Raw genomic sequence first — 19,996 nt, forward strand, 5'->3', positions numbered from 1 at the left:
AGAAGCCTAAAAGCATTAAACAAAGTGAATTGTGCTAATCTGCTCAATGCACAAAAAATTTTTAGAGATTTTTTTTTCCATTTGATTCTTTAGAGTGCCTTTAACAACTCATCTGGAACAACAGACCTGTTTATCCTCTTATTCTACAGTGATGAAAACCCAAAGTTACTTTGCCACACAGAAAAACTGAGTTTATCTGTGCAAATCCACTCTGTAAGTACAGAATTGGGCAGCTGACCTCTTTCCAGGGAATCTCCTGTGAAAAGCCATGTGGTGCTGCATGCAGCACATCAGGAGTCACAATGACATTTAGCTGTGAGGCATCTTGTGAGTTATTTTTTATTTTCCATTTCATGAGGCGCACAACTTTTCTGAATAATAATGCAAAAATCATCAGAAATCATCCCTGCTCAATACAGTGAAAACTGCTGTAATTTGAGGGGAGTGATATTTAGTCAGATGTACTCCACAGAGGAAGAATAAAATTAATATTGGATAAAGCATGCTGGGACATTTTCCTAGCAAATATCCATAGACTTGCATTTAGTAATTTTTCACATAAGCACAAACCAACAATTCTAGGGAGGAATAAACTGACGACACTAAAATTGACATCATTAAAAAAAGAAATCAAACCAAACCAAAACAGCAAGAGGAAAGTGGGAGAGAAAAGGAAGCATGTTAACCTTAAATTGGGTTCTCAAGCTGTTTTAATTTAGATCTCTGTATAACACACACACACACACACACACACACACACACACACACACACTCACACATATATATATATATGCTTTGAAATAGGACAAAAAAGAGATTTTAAATCTCATTATGATCAAATAGGAAATTATAAAAAGGACAGGTGAGTGTCTCTGGCCCTGAGTTCAACACACAGCACATGATTCACACTGGGTCTCTAACTCATAGTGCCTCCTTTTGATGACAAGCTGACTTGGCAAAGATGCTGGTGTCCTGTCTCTTGCCAGCACTGAGGGCAAGTACCAATGCCATACATTTTGTACCAATCTTTGGGCTGGCAAAGCACAGTGATGGCACATGGGACATGCCTGAATGCCATTCTACTGTGACACTCTCTCCCCTTCCTGTTTAAGATTTCAGCAAAACAGTTCTCTCCATGAACGAAGATTGCTCCACCCTTGTAGCTCCTGGGAACAGGAATTGCTGCTGGAAGCCTTTGGTTTCACATCAATAAGATTAAACTAAAGGTGCTCTACAAGCTGGGTGTCCCAGATTGTGTTTTTACCTTGTGAGTGCTCCTGTTGGCTGAAGGAGTGGATGGAAAAAGGGGAGAAGGATCTCAGGGTGGACATGCTGTTGCTGAGGTACCACAGAAAGCAAAAGGGTTGTACATGGACTCCAAGAAAGGGAAAGCTCTAGCAGCTCTCCCAAGGGCTCCTGCAGGCAGGAGCACCAAGGAAAAAGGCCAGGAGACCTCTGAAGGATGGAAAAGGGCTGAAGAGTTGTAGAAAATTTCAGTCACAAGAGAGAGGAGGAGAAGAGAGTGATAATAATGGAGTAATAATAATAGTAGCCGGTCCTGGAAAGAAACAGCAGTCTCCCACTTTTCTCAGGTGGGGCTGATGAGCACAGCTGTGCTAAGTGAGTGATCCAGTGCACAAATGACAAATTATGGTTGAGACACTTGAGTTTCTGATATTCAGATTTACCAGAGTATGTCAGCATCTTATTCCACTGGAAATCCAAGGTGTCGCCTGCTCCTCATAGACAGGCACAATGCAGAGGGTCAGTCTGACCTCATGTACAAACAAATAAATCACAGGTATTTATGGGTACAGGACCATCAGTCTCCTCCCAATTCAGCTGCTGGTGTATTGGTCAGATAAACTGTGCCTTTCACACCAGGAGCTGCATTCATGAGACCTCTGGCAGCACATGGACTTCTTCTGAAATGGAGATACTTGCGCAATGCACACCTGAAGTCAAGTGAGAGGAATCCCAGCCCTGCTGGTTTTTATGTGCATCCCAAAATAACTCACCTTTTCACCATCCAGAAGCAGGTGCACTCTGAAGTTCATGGTCTCATTAAGGATGATCTCTTCATTTCTGTACAAAATCTGAAATATTCTGCTGTAAACATTGTTTTCATGAACGCAGGTCGAGCAAAGGCTGGAATCACCTGCACAAAACACAGACAAACTCCTGGTGTGATTTCAGTAGGGAGATTAATTTGCATCCTATGATTTCACTCCAGGGTTACCTAAGTAGTACTTGTAATTAAATACTTGCTTTCTCAATAATTAATGGTAATAGAGCAGGCTGATTTTGTGGGTTGCAGGTTCACAGACATGATATTTAAAGAAAACAAATGTTAAACGGTAGGCAGGCTGGATTTCATAGTGAGAATACTTGATCCTGTGACAGCACTTATCCTATTAACTTTATTTCTAATAAAGCATCAAATGCTCAATTTGGTGCACCCAGCATGACAGCTGCGGGAGTTCACCTGTGAAACTTCATCTTTATCTGCAATTGCCATCTTTCAGAAGAGGAATTGTCCTTTTTCTACCAGAGGTGTCTGGTGCTCCCAGAAGTTACTACATGGGAGGGGGGAAAATAGCAATAGCAGATCTTGTACATAGAAACTGGAAGTGTAGAGGCATCTTAAAATACAGAAACTTAAAAATATAGTCTTTTTTTCAAGATGCCCATGTAATCCTTCAGGTCTTTGGCATGTGTGAGAGATGCCAATTTGGTCCAAAATAATTGGATAAATCGAAGGAACTCAAGAAACAAAACTCTAAACTTCTCCACATCAAATTCAGCCAATAGCATCACCTGTGTGCTGATGTATCAAACGATCACAAATAAACATCACATAAAGTGAGGTGGGATTTATCCTTTCTAACTTTTAGGTGCCTCCAGTGTGTGTATTTTGTTTTGGTTACAATGGAGCCTATGGTATTTAGGACATCATTAACAAAAGAAACAAACATACTTTATACTGAGGAAAATTTTTTGCTTCAAGTCAACTGCTTTTGGGCAATTCCCTTTTCAGTAAGAGGAAAAAAAAAAAACCTGTGGCTTGGCTGGTAATCAGCATCTCCTGCTAATTCTACTTCTGTAGCCCCAGAGCAACAACAGGCTGCAAAATTTATTCAGAGCTGGTTTTGTCCCCTTCCAGCACTCAGTTCTGGAGGAATCTGAGCTTTTAAAATGTAGTCCTTTAGCAAATAGTATTTTGGAACTCTCCTGAGAAAGGGTGCTTAAAAAGGTGTACCAGGATTGTTCCTTCAGAGAGAGACAGATGTGTGATCATCATCAAAATATCAGAAGACAATCATTTTTAGAAAGTACCATTTTTTCAGAAGGCACTTCTTGGAATTTGCCCCTTTGCAGAATTGTTCTGGCACCAGAAGTTGTGGTAAGATAAAAGTCCAGGGCCTGCTGTTTTGTCAAGAGTTTCAAATCAGGACAGGTTTATTCTGCTAAGATTTGTATATGATTTGCTATCATAGGTCAGTGAGTCAAGACTGACAGAGGATTAAATATTTTATGAGGTCAAGTTTGGTTATATAAAAATAAAATAACAGAAAGGACTTCAAAACAACAAAAAAAAAACCAAATAAAAAAGGTACTGAAGAAAAGTAGACAGTGAATGGGGTTTTGTCATTATAAAAATTAGTTTAGTGGTGCCAGTCTGCTGGAACTGGAATAGCATGGACACTGAAATATCTCAAAAAATAAAAAATCATAAGGGGCAGAATTGACTAAATGACAATAAGACCAATAAAACTTGATCTAATTAATTAGCAGAACCATAGTGCTGTCATCCAGGCTACATTCAAATAATTTTCCTATTACTGATTTCCATCAAGCACACCCAAGTATTTAATCCTGCTTTTGTCTTCCCACCACCCAATCTACACACTAGTTATCCATGAATCCAGGTAGCCTAGATAAATACATATTTATTTTCATGTGCTACACCAATAAGGCTAGAATGTTTCAGCCTGATTAGCTCTTCAAAAGCATGCAGTCATATTTATTTTAATTTAAACCTCATGATATTACAGACACTGCAAAAATCATATTAGAGGTATAATGCATTCTTACTCCTAGCTGGCAGACAAAGAAAACTTTATGTTATTTGATTTGGATATTGATATACTGGCACTCTTCTTGGATAGAAAGTTTAATCTCATTTTCTTTTCAAACACACTCCTGAGCAGACCACCCCTTGTGTGTGATTGCTTCAGGAGCTGGATTTGCAAGGTGGCAGCAGGAATCATTTCTCTTGTTGGAAAGGTCGAAGTCAATGTCATGCCACAGTGTTTGGGGCTGCCTCAAATAAGAGTATGAGGTTACAGGGACAAAAATCACTCAATTTTAAGCAGGGAGACCTCCTTTGCAGACAGCTGGCAGAGAACTACAGCAGGTGAGTCACTGATCTTCCCTAAAAACATCCATCCCTGCCTACTTAAGTGGCCACCGGTGGCTTCTCCCTCTCTTGGAGAACAACCTAAAGTTGCAACAGGGATTTCCTCAGAGGAGAACTTGGCAGTGCTGACAGCAATGCAGGGATCCTCTCAAACCAAAGTGGAATGACAACATCTCACAGATATTTTCCTTCAGGCTGCAGCACCTGCTGGTGTGTTCTGTGCTTCAGGTACAGGCAGGGACCAGGCTACCTCACTCTGCTGGAGCTTCTTGCACTAGCTAGAAGCAGTTACTACTCCAAACATATCCTTCATTGGTCTGTGAAAACATCATAATCCAGGAACCTTTCCCAAGCTTCCCCTAGTTCCTGGAATTCCTTCTGAAACCTGTGTCTCTCTAAACCCCAGGTGTGTCTGCTGGCAGGCAGTGGCACTGAGGTTGGCATTTGTCACAGCTGGCACTTTTCAGAGAGAGTGCTGGCAGAAGACACAGCAGGTGTAGCCCCTGTTCAGGAGACACAGCAGATGCGTCCCTGTGCTCACACAAGGGCCTTTATCCTTTGGCACAAAGCACAGGAGGGTGTGAGAGAGAAGACTGAACCACTGAGTTTTCCCACATCTCTTTCTAGTACAGCCTCAGCTGTTCAAAAATCCCAGTAGCCACAGGAAACCCAAAGGAGACAGACACACTGTCTGGAAACTGCTGGGAACTCCCACTCCCAGGGGAGATCTGGAGATAAAACTCTACTGTCCTGTATTTATTCCACAGTTTCAAAGGCTTCAGCTGTGGTGAATTCAAAAAAGAAAGTTTAATTCTGTGGTAATGAATTTTTGATCAGTAAATTTCCCTGTCAGGAGATTTATTTGAGACATGTGCAGTATTCCTTATGCCAGAAAGACTCCTGATTTCCTTCCTAAGTGTCTATTCAATTTACTGCTTATTATCTTTGGGTTGAACAGTTCTTCAGTTTATCTGGAAAGTGAAAGAGCTTTCAGGGCTGTGAGAGCCATGGCAAGTATGAAGAGGAGAGCTGTGTTCCACAGGCATTCAGAGAATGAGAAAAGCCTTTTTATGCATCCTCTCTTACTATTCCTTCCATGCCATCCCACCATCACTCCTAGAAATTCCTCCACAGGCTATTGGACAATGGCATTTTTAAAAAGGAAGGGGGAAAAGGCTCTTTGCACTTATGGATGATTTCATGCAGAGGGTGCTGGCACAGACCAGTCACTGTAGCATGTCCTGCTTTCCCTCTCTCCCATCTTCCAAGTGTCCCCAGATACACTCCAGTCTACCCAACTTTCCCATCTGGGTGTTTCTATAGATGGAAGTTTCTAAATATTATTGCAGCACATCATACAGAAATTACTCATCTCTTCAAAGATTCAGAGAGAGGTTAGTTAGATCCTGGAGGCCCTTGAAAAATTCTCTCCACATAATCTTATAAGACAGAAATTGATGGATAGGTGACCTGTAAACAATTTTTTTACATATTTAAAACCTAATTTAGTGAGAGTAGAAACCACAGAATTCTAACCACTGCCAGGAAAAAGGCACTGAGGTGGGAAGGGAAGGGGAAGGGGAAGGGACACCACCAGAAACCTTAGCCTTGTACAGAGACATGTGGCAAACCCCATTCAAACCCCCTGATCAAACCCACTTAACCACAGCTTTTTTGTTGGCTGTAGGTATAATTTGATAAAATAGATAATGAAATCATCTTCTCTTGACTGTTGTGCTATTTGTGTTTTCAAGGAGTGTGACATGCCAGAGCAATTGGCATTTCTCATTGAAAGCACTGAAAGTGTTTTCTGAATGCTGAATTTGTGTTCACTGAAACTGAAGTTCAGAAACACTGGAAGTGTTGCTGGACAGACTGGCAGTGTCCCTCATCTGGTGCAAAGTGTGATAGGGACTCAAATTTTGCCGCTTTTCAAATATTCTCATTTGTGTAATTTCCCCAAGAGAATGCTCACACCACCACTCCCATTCATGTGAGGAGAGGGAAACATTTCTAGGGAAGTTATGGAAGGTGGTGGTAATATTCTTGAAATTTCTAAGATCCTAATGCACACACCTTCTCCCAAACTCCAATGGTCAATTATCCCAATTGTTCATTCCAGGAAATCCAAACTATACATTTTTCAACTCCGAGCATTTATAGCATTCCTTCTCTGCTTTCATCATGCCTAAATTATATCACTTTCCTTTAAAATTCTTTTATTTAATCAGTCCTATACTCATTTTTTAACTGCTGTAAAAATAGTTTGAGAAGTTTCACAATTGTTGGAGGTCAATAACTCTCCCATGGAGCAAACAATGACACATGCATATCTCAACCTCTGATTTCAGCCAAGGAGAGACTCTGAAATGGCAAAGTCATGGTGTAGCTTGATGAGATTTGAGATAAATTATTTCCCCAGAGCCACATGAGCCCTTGCTGTTTGCAGAGCAATAGGACTGGCTGGTCCTTGTGCCCTCTGTGTTGTGTTTGCTGTGTCAGTGGCTGGAGTGCTCCAATCTCACCAGCTAGAATCTTTCCATAATTACATTTTTGATTGTGCTTCCTCATGATGTCTCTACCTGCCAAAGAAAACTGGAATCAATGTCAACCAACAACCTTTTAAAGGATGGTAAGCACTCCAGTATGCAAACCCAGATTTGCCCAGAAGTATTAATCTTTGAGAAGTCATGGAGGTATGTTCATATTTATTTTTTCAAGGCTTCAAAACATAAATTCCTTGTGGCATGGCCCTTATCAAAGAACCAGTGCAGGAGGGAATTCTCCTCTGATAGGAGGGGATGCCTTGAAAGCCATGAGTCAGTTTGTTTTGGAGAGGTTAGAAAAGGAAAGCTAAAATTTCATTACCTCACTTCACATTACTTTCTAGCTCTTCTTCCAACAGGCACTAGAAGCCTGAAAAAACCCTTGGAGTTGGTCCTTTGATTTATTTTAAAGTTACTATCATACTAAGAATAACTTTTATTAATGTTAGATTTCTCCATACAACCAGGAGTGTGAGATGTAAATGAAACATGAAAAATTTGTTTCTCCAAAGGAAACACATTAAAACCTCCTGCACAGAGATTTATATCCTACACAACTTTTCTATTAAGCCTGTAGGTCTTGGCTACAGAATGCTGAGAATTTCAGGGGAAAACAAACCACTTGTACTCTTCTGTATATTTTTTGTTTATATAGTTTAACTTCTGAATTTAACAAAGGAAGAGCAAAGACAGCATTTATCTGAACTCTGTCCTCTATTCTGCAGCATATAAGTGTTATTAATTAATACTTTTTCAAAGTGAGAAAGGAGGAATTGGGACAATTCAGTCCTTGCACGCTGCTGCTGAAAACATTACATTGCTTCCTATCCCCAATGCAAGGCAGAGAACAAAGAAAGTATTTTTTTAGTATTATTTTGAATATAAAATTACAACTCCAGGCCTTTGAGAAGGACAACTTCAGGTTTAGATTCAGCTTTCTCTAGAATTAGCTCTCTGCAGTTTCATGAGCACTGTGTCAGAGTTTTAAAATAAATAAGGAGTGCTTAAACAGTCAGGAAAAATCCATATGGAAAACAGATCTAACTTCAGATCTAGCCTCTCTAAAGTCTTTATGACTATAGCATTGGAAATTAGATAATTACTCAAATGCTGGCAACTTCTTGAATGTCTCTTGCTATCTGGGAAAAGCAGTATTATTATGCTGCTATTCAGATAAATGGAAAAGCAGGATTCTGCTAAGTTTTGCTTTCATGAAAGAGATGCTCTTCAATAATGTAAGGAAATCAAGATACTGCAGCTATAAAAAGAGCTTTACTGTAAATGTTTCTTTATAAATATTAGTGCACACTTAAACATTTGTATTTCAGCCTAATTCATGGCCAAAAGAAGCATATCATACTTGTGTTTCCACACAGGAAAATCTGAGAGGCAGATGATATCTGTAAAGGCAGATGGGTTCATTCTCCCAGGTCACTCGTGCACAGACAGGGGGAGGGCGCTGCAAGGCACTCACTTGAGAATGAGCTGTGAACGTTTTGAAACTTTCCTGCCCACAAACCTTATGGTGCTGCCCACACAGCCATGTGGTGTCAGCAGTTCATGGGATCTCTCTGGATCTGCCTCCGTGGAAAGCCAGCTGTCAGTAAATCCCAGCAGAAGGCAGTCTGAGCCCGGCTATGTGACCTCACCCCAGAGCTCTTGGATGCATTTGCACAGTCAGGTAATCAGGGGTGAACAGGGAGGGTGACAATAAACAGGTAGAGAGAGCATCATTAAATGTTGGAGCTCTGGATGCTGAGAATTCCAGACTCTCTGTGCTGTCAAGCACTGACCCCCAAGAGAAAACTCATTTGACCTGAGGCCATGGAGAAGGCTTCCAAAATTGAATGATAAAACTGTGTGTAGTTTGAATAAAAGTTGTAATATCACATGGTGGGAAATTGAGGGTTTAAGGTTTTAGAATATAGTAATATGTATTGAGCTAAAATGGAGGTTTTAGGGCAGTGGCTGGTCCTCCTTCTTTACCTTCTTCTTCGTGGGTTTGGATGGTATTTTGTAATAGGACAGAAAAGTCCACATTGCAGGGCATGGGTGATTGGTTATTGGGTTAAAAGTAAAAATAATTTAGGTGTCATTTCTTAATTGGACAGTTTATCCTTAAAAGGCCCTGTAGAGAGAGCTATGTGGCCATTTGGTACTTTGTTAGAGCAAAATACTGCAGAACTCACAGCTTGTGAGACTGTGAGTCTCACAGATAAGAACTAATAAACATCTGAGTCTGAACAAGAAACACCATCTCATGATTTAATCCCGACCTTGGCATGAAAGAAGCAAAGAACCCATCAATAAAATAATCACAGAATCACACAATGGTTTGGGTTGGAAGAGATTTTAAAGATCCTCTAGCTCCAATCCTCTGCCATGGGTAGGGGCAGCTTCCACTAGACCAGACTGCTCCAACCCCATCCAACCTGGACTTGAACATCTCCAGGGATGGGGCAGCCACAGCTTCTCTGGGCAACCTGTGCCAGGGCCTCACCAACGTCACAGGAAAGAATGTATTTCTTCCTAACATCTAATCTAAATCTCTCCTCTTTTAGATTAAAACTGTTGGCATTGTCCTATTCCTTTTTGTGTAAAAAGTCTCTCTCTCTCTTTTTTTTAAGTACTGGAGGTCTGCAATGAGATCTCCCCAAAGCATTTAAAATCTCAGTCTGGACTAGCTGAAATCCACCTACCTGTAATCTGAGTGATCTCTAGAACACACAGCACCCTGGTTGGTACTGCCATAAATACAACCCAGATCCCTCTCTTGGATCCATCTCCCTCACCCATCCACACATTTTCTGTCCTGTTCCTTGGCCTTTACCATCTGAAATTCCCACTAACCTCACAAGCAGAACTGGTTCTTGCTCAGAACCCCTACTAAAAAAAATGAAAATAAAATCTAAGTTTCCTTGCTACCTCAAATCTTCTATTATTATCACAATTCTTAGATACTTGCAGGCCACTCTATTTTGGTATATTTAGAGAAAATTGAGACATCTAAGTATTCCTCATATGGAGAGTAGGCCATCTTTCCAGAACCTAAGCAAGCACTGTGCTGCAAAATGTAAGCAAAGAAGATCAGAAAGCCTTGTGCAAATATCTCTGTTTATCTAACTTTCTTTTTTTCCTTTACCATCTGTTGCAGCCATATGCCTTCTTAAATAAGAGCTAATTATAGGTCTCCATCAATACTAATCAAATAGTGGTAACTGTTGCAAATTTCAACTGAGATTTTCATTTCTCCTTGATAAAAATTCCAAGCCAGGTTCTGAGGGGGTTGCCTGTCTCTGGTTTTCTGGACTTAGGTACACAGCAGTAAAAGCTGTCACACTCATGTCTGTGTTAACACATGGGAGAAATTCATAAAAAGCTGTGGAAGTAGAAAGAGCTAAAGTACAGCTCCCAAGCACATTAGGTGGGGTGAATTTGGGACAGAAAATGACTGTGTCTGATAAATACCCACTGACACATTCTGGAGCAGAGCTCTTGGTGATTTGAGTTTTCCTTCACTGTCCCTGTGCTGCTGTAGTGAGTGAAAGAGAGGAACAACTTTGTCACAAAATCCTCTTGGTTTTAGCACTGAAGAACTGAAGCAAAGATAGATCCAATGCTAAAATTAAATTCTGAAAGAGAGATTCCAGCCTATTTAGAGAACAATATATCTCCTAATGAGCTCAAAAAAGACGAGACTTCAGTTTCATGTCCAATGAGCATTTGTATAAATGTCCATTTGTATAAATGTCAATTTGTACCATTCAGGCAAATGTTTTATAACTGTCTCCAGTGTCAACATTATTCTGGTTTGCTGTGTAATGTGAAAAGACAAAAAAAGACTGAAGGATAAAAAATAATCCAGTCCTAAATATGGCAAATGAACAGTTGAAGTGCCTTTTGAAAACCCCAAATACTAAATAGCTCTTTCAGCATCACAAGACTCGGGCAATTTCAGACTGTTGTACTGACCTTCCAGGAAGTTTAGAACTATTCTAGCAGAAATTAAGACTAACAAAAGAAAATAAAATTAAAGAGAAATTAAAATAATATGATTTTAATTCATTCCACCCATCAGGTAGAGAGTTATTTCCCATCATAACCACCAAGACCCCCCCATGCAAGTGAGGGGTGCACAAAGAAAGAAGAAATCACTTCCAGAATTTCATTTTAGCTTTTCTTTTCCTCTGGCTACCAATAAGAAGATTCTCTTCCACTTTTCTCACCACTGTTCACATAGTGCTTTGGCAACTGGGAAACCCCAAATGTTTAGGGGTCTAGGAATGTAAGAGTTGAAATACATATATAAAAGTGTGACTATATGTATTTTACAGACAAGCATAGATATTGCATTAATCCACTAGTTTTTCCTTAGTGTCTCACAGTATATCTGGCATCCTCTCATCAACACAGCAGCTATGGATTCTAAAAGAAAGATCCTGAGTTAAAATCCCAGACCTAAAGTCAAAGTGGAAAATAAAGATTTCCCTGATGTATCTGTAACACTTTGAAGTCCTCCATCAATGGTATAGATTGGGAACTAAATGCTTCCTAATGTGTTATTTCAGTGTCTCCTGTGTTCAAGAAGGTGATGGATGGAAATTGTACATTTACCAAACTTTTATCTTGAGCACTTTGGCCAGTTGCACTTTATACAGAGGGTAAATTACTTTGAATTGCATATGTAAAACATTTTATGTTTTACATATTCAATGTAAAAAAATATTAAAAATATTAAAATCTAATAAAAATATTATTAAAAAATCTATTTTTTCCAATGTAGATATAGTTCCTAATATTCCACTCTAATATAAAAATTCTGAGGATTCACTAAAGGCTTCAGACTTACATAAAAGGCTTCAAGGTCCTACAGATTTTTTCTCTCTGTGTACAATACCAATAATGAGGTACTGCACATCCTTTCTATGATTAATCTTGAGAGTCAATAGAGATAAGAAGAAACCTGATACAAGACAGAGATACAAGAACCCTGATATCTCAGCTGTAGCTGCTGCTGCTGTTGAGGGTCTTTCATTCTACAGCCTTCAATGTAGAGTGAGATGTTCAGGGTGGGTTTGTCACACCCACATCTGCAAAGGGATCCCTCTACATTCAGTTTTTCCTCCACATTCCACTGGACCTGTACAGATCCCTTGCTCATTCATGAAAGACCTGATCCTACTGCCCAGGTGGCTTCTGATTCTGATCACTAGATTTTATATTTATATATAATGGGAGAAAAAGTAGGAATACATCCAGTCCTTGCTTGCCCATAAAAAGGTGGAAGAGATCTACAAGTCCCCAGGTCAACTTAATGTGCTCTAAATTAGATGTTCCTCTCCTGACCCAAGTTCTTTCCATAAATTACAATACAATCCTTGCTCTGGAGACATTTCTCATTTACAGTGCTGGTTTCTCAAGGCAAAGAAATTACAAAACAGCCTCCAGAAAGGAAGTGAGCATGATGGAGACTGGCAGAGAAAATTAAAAATTCTCCTAAATACTAACCCACATGCACACAAAAATAAATTTTGTTTCTTTTTGGTGGGAAACAATTTCTGTTAAAAATAAAGTCAATATCATTATGAAGTAGATTCGAAGTAAGTAAAGCATATTGCTTCTTTGCCACAGGAACTGCTTCCATAGCCATAAACTTAATTGAAACCCAAAATGTTCTTATGTTTGTTTTGTATCCTTTAAATACTCCTTTAAGCAGATATTTTTAAACTTCCCATCCAGCTGAGAAATGAGAATGCTCCTTTCCTAGGTCAGCCAACTCTTGCTTGATTAGTGATTTAATTGCTGTCTATACAGCTCAGCACAAAAATACAATAGATTTTTTTTTCTTATTTATTTGCTTTCCCAATTAGACTCCATCAAGATCTGCTGCTGTATTTTTTGGTTTTTGTTTTGTTTTTTAATTTTAGTTTTAGGGGGTTTGGTTGTGTTTTTTGGGGTGGTGTGGGGTTTTTTTGCTTGTTTTTTGGTTTTTTTTTTTTTTGTGGGTTTTTTGTTTGTTTGTTTTTTTGCTTTTTGTGGTTTTTTTGGTTGGGTTGTTGGGTTTTCGGTTTTTGGGGTTTTTTTACTTTTTTGTTATGCACCTCATCTCAATTGAAATCTTCTGGTTTCGTCTGTATCACACAGATACAAATACATAAATAGTATATATAAATATATAAATCAGCAAGAGACTGATCCTTCTTTGCCAAGGCAGGTCAGGCAGGAGCCATTTGGGTTTCTCTCTGGTTTCAATAAACTACATTACTTTTCTTCCTTCCTGTGATGTGCCAAAGGTATCATTAACTGTTCTCTTTCTTTGGATTGTTTTCTTGTAAGACTGAGCTAAGGGCCACTCAGGAAAAAGATCACTTATTTCTTTCTGACCCATCTGGGTTTTATTTGGTAAACTTTTCATACACATCACAGTTCTGCAGTGAGCTCTTAAATGGAATAATCACCATAAGATAAAATGTCTTTCATCTATAACCCCACCTGCCTTTCACAACAAAACCCATCTAAGGCTTTGAAATTGAAATGGACCAAATCCTCTGGATCCAAAAAGCTCATATAACCTCCCCTGCACTTAAAAGTGTAAATGCCTTTACCTCCCCAAGTGAAAAAATTATGCAATAAAAGGTTTTACAACCACTACAGACAGTGACCTTGCACAAAGTTATGGTCAGCTGTTCAAGTTAATCCTGAAAATCAACAGCAAACCTGGGAAGGAACTCATAGAATGGTTTGGGTTGGAACGGATCTCAAAGCACTGGGATCTCCAAAGAGATCTGGATCCCTGTGCTGTCTTCTTGAGGGACATGAGGCAAATCGGGAGGCAACACTGGGTCTCAGTTTCCCACAAACTTCTCCTTTGCTTTGTCTCTCATTCAACCAGTTTGCACTTGGAGAGCTGAATTTTTCTTCAACATTTACCACACTGCTTTCAGCTGCTGTATCTACCTTGGCTGAGAAATGGCTAAGCCTGGAATGCAAGTCCTTTATGGCTCCCACATGGAATAAATTGTGCCAATATTTCCTTAGATATTTTTGCCTAGTGACAATCATACCGTTTTTTGTGTAAATTTATCCATCAAAATTCCCAATAATTTTGCAACTAACGACTCCAAGTGCAGTCCATGGAGACAAGTTTGAGCTGACAATATTCAGGACATGATTTTCAAGGTTTGAACTGAAGTCCATTTCCTGGAGGCTTTATAACTTTATTCAAAGTTCACAGAAGATAACAGAAGAGACTATGTTGCAGCGGCTTACAGCTAGCTCCCTTCCTAACTTTTAAACTCTTTCCCAGAGAATGGTAGTTTGAATATTACATATTCAAGTGACATAACTTTGGGAAAAAAAAAATAATTTCTGCTGTTAAATTAAGATAATTTGATGGTAGGAAAGTCTGAGAGAAATACTGGAGATTCCAACTAGAAAATATTCACAGAATCCCAGGATGACAGAATAGTTAGGGTTGGAAGGGACCTCTGGAGATAATCTAATCCACTCCTCTGCCCAGGCAGGTTGCACAGGAAATTATCCAGGTGGGTTTTACATGTCTCCAGAGAGACTCCATGACATCTCTGTTCCCGTGCTCTGCCACCTTCCTTCCACTTAATGAAGTTCTTCCTCATGGTGAGGTGGAATTTCCTGTGCTTTAGTTTATGGCCTTTGCTCCTCATCCTCACTGGGCACTACAGAAAAGAGTCTGGCTCCATCCTCTTGGCACCCACCTTGGAGATATTTGTTTGCATTGAGCTCAGTCTTCTCCACACTAAACAGGCCCAGCTCCTGCAGTTTCTCCTCTGAGAAAGATGCTCCCAACCCCTCACCATCTTTGTGGCCTCTGCTGGGCCCTCCCCAGTAGCCCCTTGTCTTTCTGGAACTTTAGAGCAGAACTGGGCACAATATTCCAGATGTGGCCTCACCAGGGCCGAGCAGAGGGGCAGAATCACCTCCCTTGACCTGCTGGCCACACTTTTCCTGATGCACCCCAGGATACTTTTGGCCCTCCTGGCAGCAAGAACTCCCTGCCATTATTGCACTAATCAGGAAACTACAAATATAAAGTAGGGTAAGAAGACTTAAAGCCAGTAAAAACAAAGTCTCTTCTCCTTTCAATACTTTTACAGATGCCTAGAGCCAAGATGTTTTCTTCCATTACCCAGGGAATAGTGATTTAGGTTAAGCTTGTTCTACAGATATTAAAAAATTACAGAGCCTTTTGAATAAGACACTTTTCTACATGCCAATGTCCATATAAGGTCAGCTGTCCTTGAAAGTGAGAGCTGTGGGAAATCGTGTAAGAGTCCATGGATATGAATCACTGGGAAAAGACTAAGAGTTAGCTTGTACTTATTCAAAATTAATAAAGAGAATTTAAAGGCTTGAGGGCAATATTTCAAGCAGAATAATAAAAAAAAAAAGATACACTTTTTGCAGACAGATTTCTCAAGATTTTCCATCCTGTTGACTCTACCTGTTTGTGAGCCAGCCCTGTAGCAATGATCAGAGCTGAAAAGGTGACAGTGGGAGCTATGGGGAAACCCCTGAACAAAATAAACTTCAAATATGAGACATGCAGAGTCAGATAAGGTGATTATGCCAATATTTTGAGAGAATTTTGTGCTTCTCCTTAATGTATTTTTTTAAAAATACAGGGTTGAGGACAACATAAAACCATGGGCCAAATTCTAATCCTGTTCCAGAGACCTCAGCACTGAACTTGACAGTAGGCACTCCTGTTCCAGCTTGACCAGATACTTGGTCTGGGGTTCTGAGTAAATTACAAGTGACTGGATTAAAATCCTGGCTCCATGTTCCTAAAGCTGGATCATTAACACACACAGAATCACCCCATACTGTTCTCTACCCAATCTGGGCAAAGTCTCCCAGTTCTCTGAAGCATTATCCAGCCAGCACACCTTTCTGGAGGAGGATATGGTTTTTAGAAACTCAGGAGATTTGGAAAAGTCACCAGTTAAGTAAATTGGAAAAAAAAGCTTATTTTTTTCTTTCAAAACCATATTTTTTCTGGTTTCTCTTAGTTGCAGCTGAAATTCTCTATAGGATAAAGACAAGGAGTTTCTTTCCAAAATTGAATCCTGCAGAAACTGTGTCTAAATCAGCCAGAATTTCAGCTGAACAGCTGAGTGAATCTTAATTTCTACAACCAGATGAATAATTTAAAGCACACTAACATCAACACCTGGTAAATGTTTTTTTTTATCTTGTTGCAGTTTTCTAAATTTCTACATTTCTCTGGCTGAAATTACTCAAATTCAACTGGTTTTCTTTCATACTTTTAATAGGGACTTTGATGTCTTTTTGAGAAAATACTCTGTCAGGCAAGAACTGCAAGTGCACCAGTTTCAAGAAGATTTAATGCAGAGCTGGGTCAGCACCTCTGAAGAGAACTCGTGCTGGAATGGCAGCTCTTTCTTCAGTGCAGCTGTGCCTTTCCTGCTTGAGAACACTCTTGAGTCATTTGCCACTGGGACACTTCTGGGAACTCTCTCAAAATATCCCAAAAAGGGATGATTTCCCACTCAAGCCTGCAGAGCTGAAAACCAAAACTGCCTACTAGAATGGTTCTGTTTCTTTCCTTCTACAATTATCTAAGATGTTTGCTAAGGCTGAACTCTTCCCAACTGAGAATGGCTTTTCCCTTCATGCTGTTCCCTTTCAGCAGCAGTTGTATGTGAAGGGCTACCTTGCTCTCAGATTGTCTCAAAGCTTGCAACAACAAGGATCTGACGGAAAAGAGGAGACACTTTGATCAACCCATCCAGCCACAGCTGTTACTAATCCTTTATCTTTTCACTTAACTCCAGTTAATGAACTTTTAAATCAAAAATGCTTCTGAGGTCCCTTTGGCCTGGGCTTAATTACACTGGCAAGGATTGGGGTGATGTAAAAATCAGTGCCTTAAATGTGAGGTTTGGGTCAGAGGAGAATAAACTTTTCAGTGGAGTATAACATATGTTATGACTAGTCCCCATAGAGGCATTGCTCCTTCCTGAACACTTTGGCAAAGCAGGATTTGATAATTTCTCATGTGTACAAAATCACTACCAACACAGTATTTTACCCTGTCCCTTGTGTTGGAGGAGCCATTTGAATCAAGTGCAAGTGAATGCAATCAAACTCCTGTGCAGAAATGGGCTGCCTGCCTCATGTTTCTACATTCCCCCTTTTCCCCATGCTGGTAGACCTAAAACCTTGAAGAACATGGAGAGGGTTTTATCCTTTGTACCCATGAGTAAATTCTACATCACAACTCAGGCTACAAAGCACTTATTTAATCTATGGTTATCACCCTGTAAGAAAACAAAGTACCTCTTCCCACACTTTCCCAAACGTGTATTCAGCATCTTCTTTTACTGTGCAAAGCACTGAGATCTTGTTTGCAATCACCACGCAGCTGACCTCACAAAACAGGCAAACACTCAATTCCATTCAATTCACTGGAGTTTTTTTAATTGGCTGCCTAACAGGGATGTATCTCCTCAGACACCCCCACAACCTTCAGCTGAACATGGATGCAGAGAGCCCTCCCTCTCCTAGAGATGCTTGTCATTAATGAGTCTCAGCTCCCTTGCATAAGCCAATTTCCCATTCCACATAGCAATTATGTAAATGAAGGTGAAGTTCCTGATAACTTCCATTGGCTCCACTTGGCTCACAATTAAAAAGAAGAAAAACATTGAAAACCTTTCGCTTCAGTCTGGGAAAAGAACTGCTTACCCAGAGAAAGGAAAAAAATGAAAAAGGAAAATTTTAAATGGGCTTTCCTCTTTATCCCAAAAGGACAGCAATAGTTGGATGAAACACCACTTCCAGATGATATTCAAAGAGTTTCTTTCATTGCGTGTAGTCATTCAATTTCCTGTTGCAGCTAACAGCTGCCAAAACCAGGCTCTGTCAATGTAAACAGTGATCAATATTCTACATTAAATCTCTTTGACATAACATGAAAGCATCCAATTTTTTGCACAGCTTAGAGGCAATGCATCACATGAACATTTTTATGGCTTTGCCACATCCTCACAGTGTGGATTTTCCTCCTTTTCCTCTCACAATGCTAATTGTGTACTTATTGCTCATGTCTGTTTTACAAGTAAGAAACTGAGGCAGGGCTTGACTTAGACCTGTTTCCTCAGGAGGATTCAATTAAAGTCAATGTAAATTAGGCCTTTGAGGGATATTGAAGATCTGCATCTAAGTGCCTAACATTGGAGAGGAAGCCTGCTGGACAGTAGGAAATAGAAATAACATTTCATAATTAAGCAAGAGTATAAAGTCCTTTTTCTCCTCTTCTCTTCTTTAGTATTGTAGTAACTTCTATCACTAGAAATCAAAATAAAAAATTCTGAAGTTTAGTTTCGTCTCATTAAAACCTAAAACTCAATTCAACAATGAAAAATAAAAATTTTAAAACCTCCTAACCTTCTGATTTTAATGCACAAAAGAGAAATTCATTCTAGAAGTCTAAACCTCACTGTTTGATTCCTGTGTGCCTGTGTGTAACTGGTACAGAGCCACACAGCCTTTCCTTGGATCCTCTCAGAGATCCTTTGTAGTGTCCTCCAACCTAAGCCTTGAGCCTCTGAACTCTGGTGAGTGCAATTTCTATCAAATATTATAATACTTGTCCTTACTGGGTTATTTGTACCATAATTATGATACTTTATTAGTATTTACTAATTTTATTTTATTAGTAATACTTTATTTGTGTTTGAATGGAGTCATTACACTACTTTCTACTGCCTAAGACAGAGGGAATTAACCCTTGATATTTTTTTGGTTTTTTTGTTTGTTTGGTTTGGGGTTTTTTTTTTTGGGGGGGAGGGTTGTTTGTTTTTTGGCATTTTGGGGTTTTTTTTGTTGGTTTTTTGGTTGGTTGGTTTTGGTGTTTTTTTAATATAGGGGTAAGAAATTAAGACCTAATAGCAAGAATCACTGTAACCTAAAATTCATCCTTCAGACCTGTGGAATGAAGTCCTTACAAGGTTACTTAGGAGGAAAACTTGTGCAACAATGTTAGGCTACTCCATCTGACTCCAGGGCTGCCCAAGTCTGTAATTATTGCTAAGCCCATGTGAGAAGCTCCCATCCCTCCTCCTGAGACTGGGAACCCAATGCCAAGACCAGCAGACAGAGAGGCAAGAAATGATTTAAATGTATCAGGGGCATGGCAGAAATGTGCCTACATGTGCAGAACTCAAACCTAAAGCCAAGTGATTTTCACCTGCACAAATGGCTTCCAGGTGAAGTGTGAGATGAGGGATAACAGATGGGCTGACAAAAATAGACAAATCCAGGAAATTACTGGATGATGTTAGACTCCATGACTGGAAGTACTCTCAGCACAACTTGGCTGAACTTGCTGAGACCTTCACCAAAGCATCGTTACTGTTGGAAAAACTTACATTATTCAGAGGAAGAGAGGGAGGGAGACCTCACTCAGGTGTTTCCATCATTTTCCTGGCTAAAACTTGACCTCTGGTTATACAGTTTTCTTCTTCTGAGAAGGCTTGCAGACAAAACCAACATTATTGTTGGCCAACAACTCTGCTGGGCTTTGTGTGAGTTTTTCTGGAGTGAAAATTACAGGAAATAAACTTGGCATGATATCAATAATTGCACAAATGTGAATGGTGCCAGTCCTCCTAGGATAACACCCAGCAAACTTCTCTCAGAGCAAGATACAGGATGCAATGTCATGACAAAGAGACATTTAGCACAAGTGCAGCCTCTCAGGAGGTAAGTTAGCTCAGGGAAGGTGTTTATTAGGTCACCTTAATATTATTTATTAGAATAAACCAGAATAGAGTCGGGCTAAAGATCTTCAATATTTTTTTTACACTTGGCAGTACAGACAAATGTTCCTGTTTACCTCACAAGAACTTGGCCTCAAAGCTGAGTTAACTCACAGTAACATGACAAGATGTGCAGGTGGAAAGTGTTAGACAGAAGTGGCAAGACCTAATAGCTGTTAATAAAAAAATACTAAATATCATAAATCAAT

General features: G+C 39.6%; 1 protein-coding gene across 4 annotated transcripts in view; it reads right to left on the reverse strand.

The window, feature by feature from the left end:
• Positions 1 to 19,996, reverse strand: part of FAM135B (family with sequence similarity 135 member B) — a 205,570-nt gene that overhangs the window by 79,182 nt on the left and 106,392 nt on the right. For all 4 annotated transcript variants that reach the window (XM_064706723.1, XM_064706720.1, XM_064706724.1 and 1 more), the window contains exon 4: positions 2,019 to 2,158. In XM_064706723.1, coding sequence (XP_064562793.1) covers positions 2,019 to 2,158 — 140 coding nt within the window. The remainder of the gene's footprint in view (positions 1 to 2,018; positions 2,159 to 19,996) is intronic.

The sequence above is a fragment of the Zonotrichia leucophrys genome, chromosome 2 (assembly GCF_028769735.1).
Source record: "Zonotrichia leucophrys gambelii isolate GWCS_2022_RI chromosome 2, RI_Zleu_2.0, whole genome shotgun sequence".
Lineage (NCBI taxonomy): Eukaryota > Metazoa > Chordata > Aves > Passeriformes > Passerellidae > Zonotrichia > Zonotrichia leucophrys.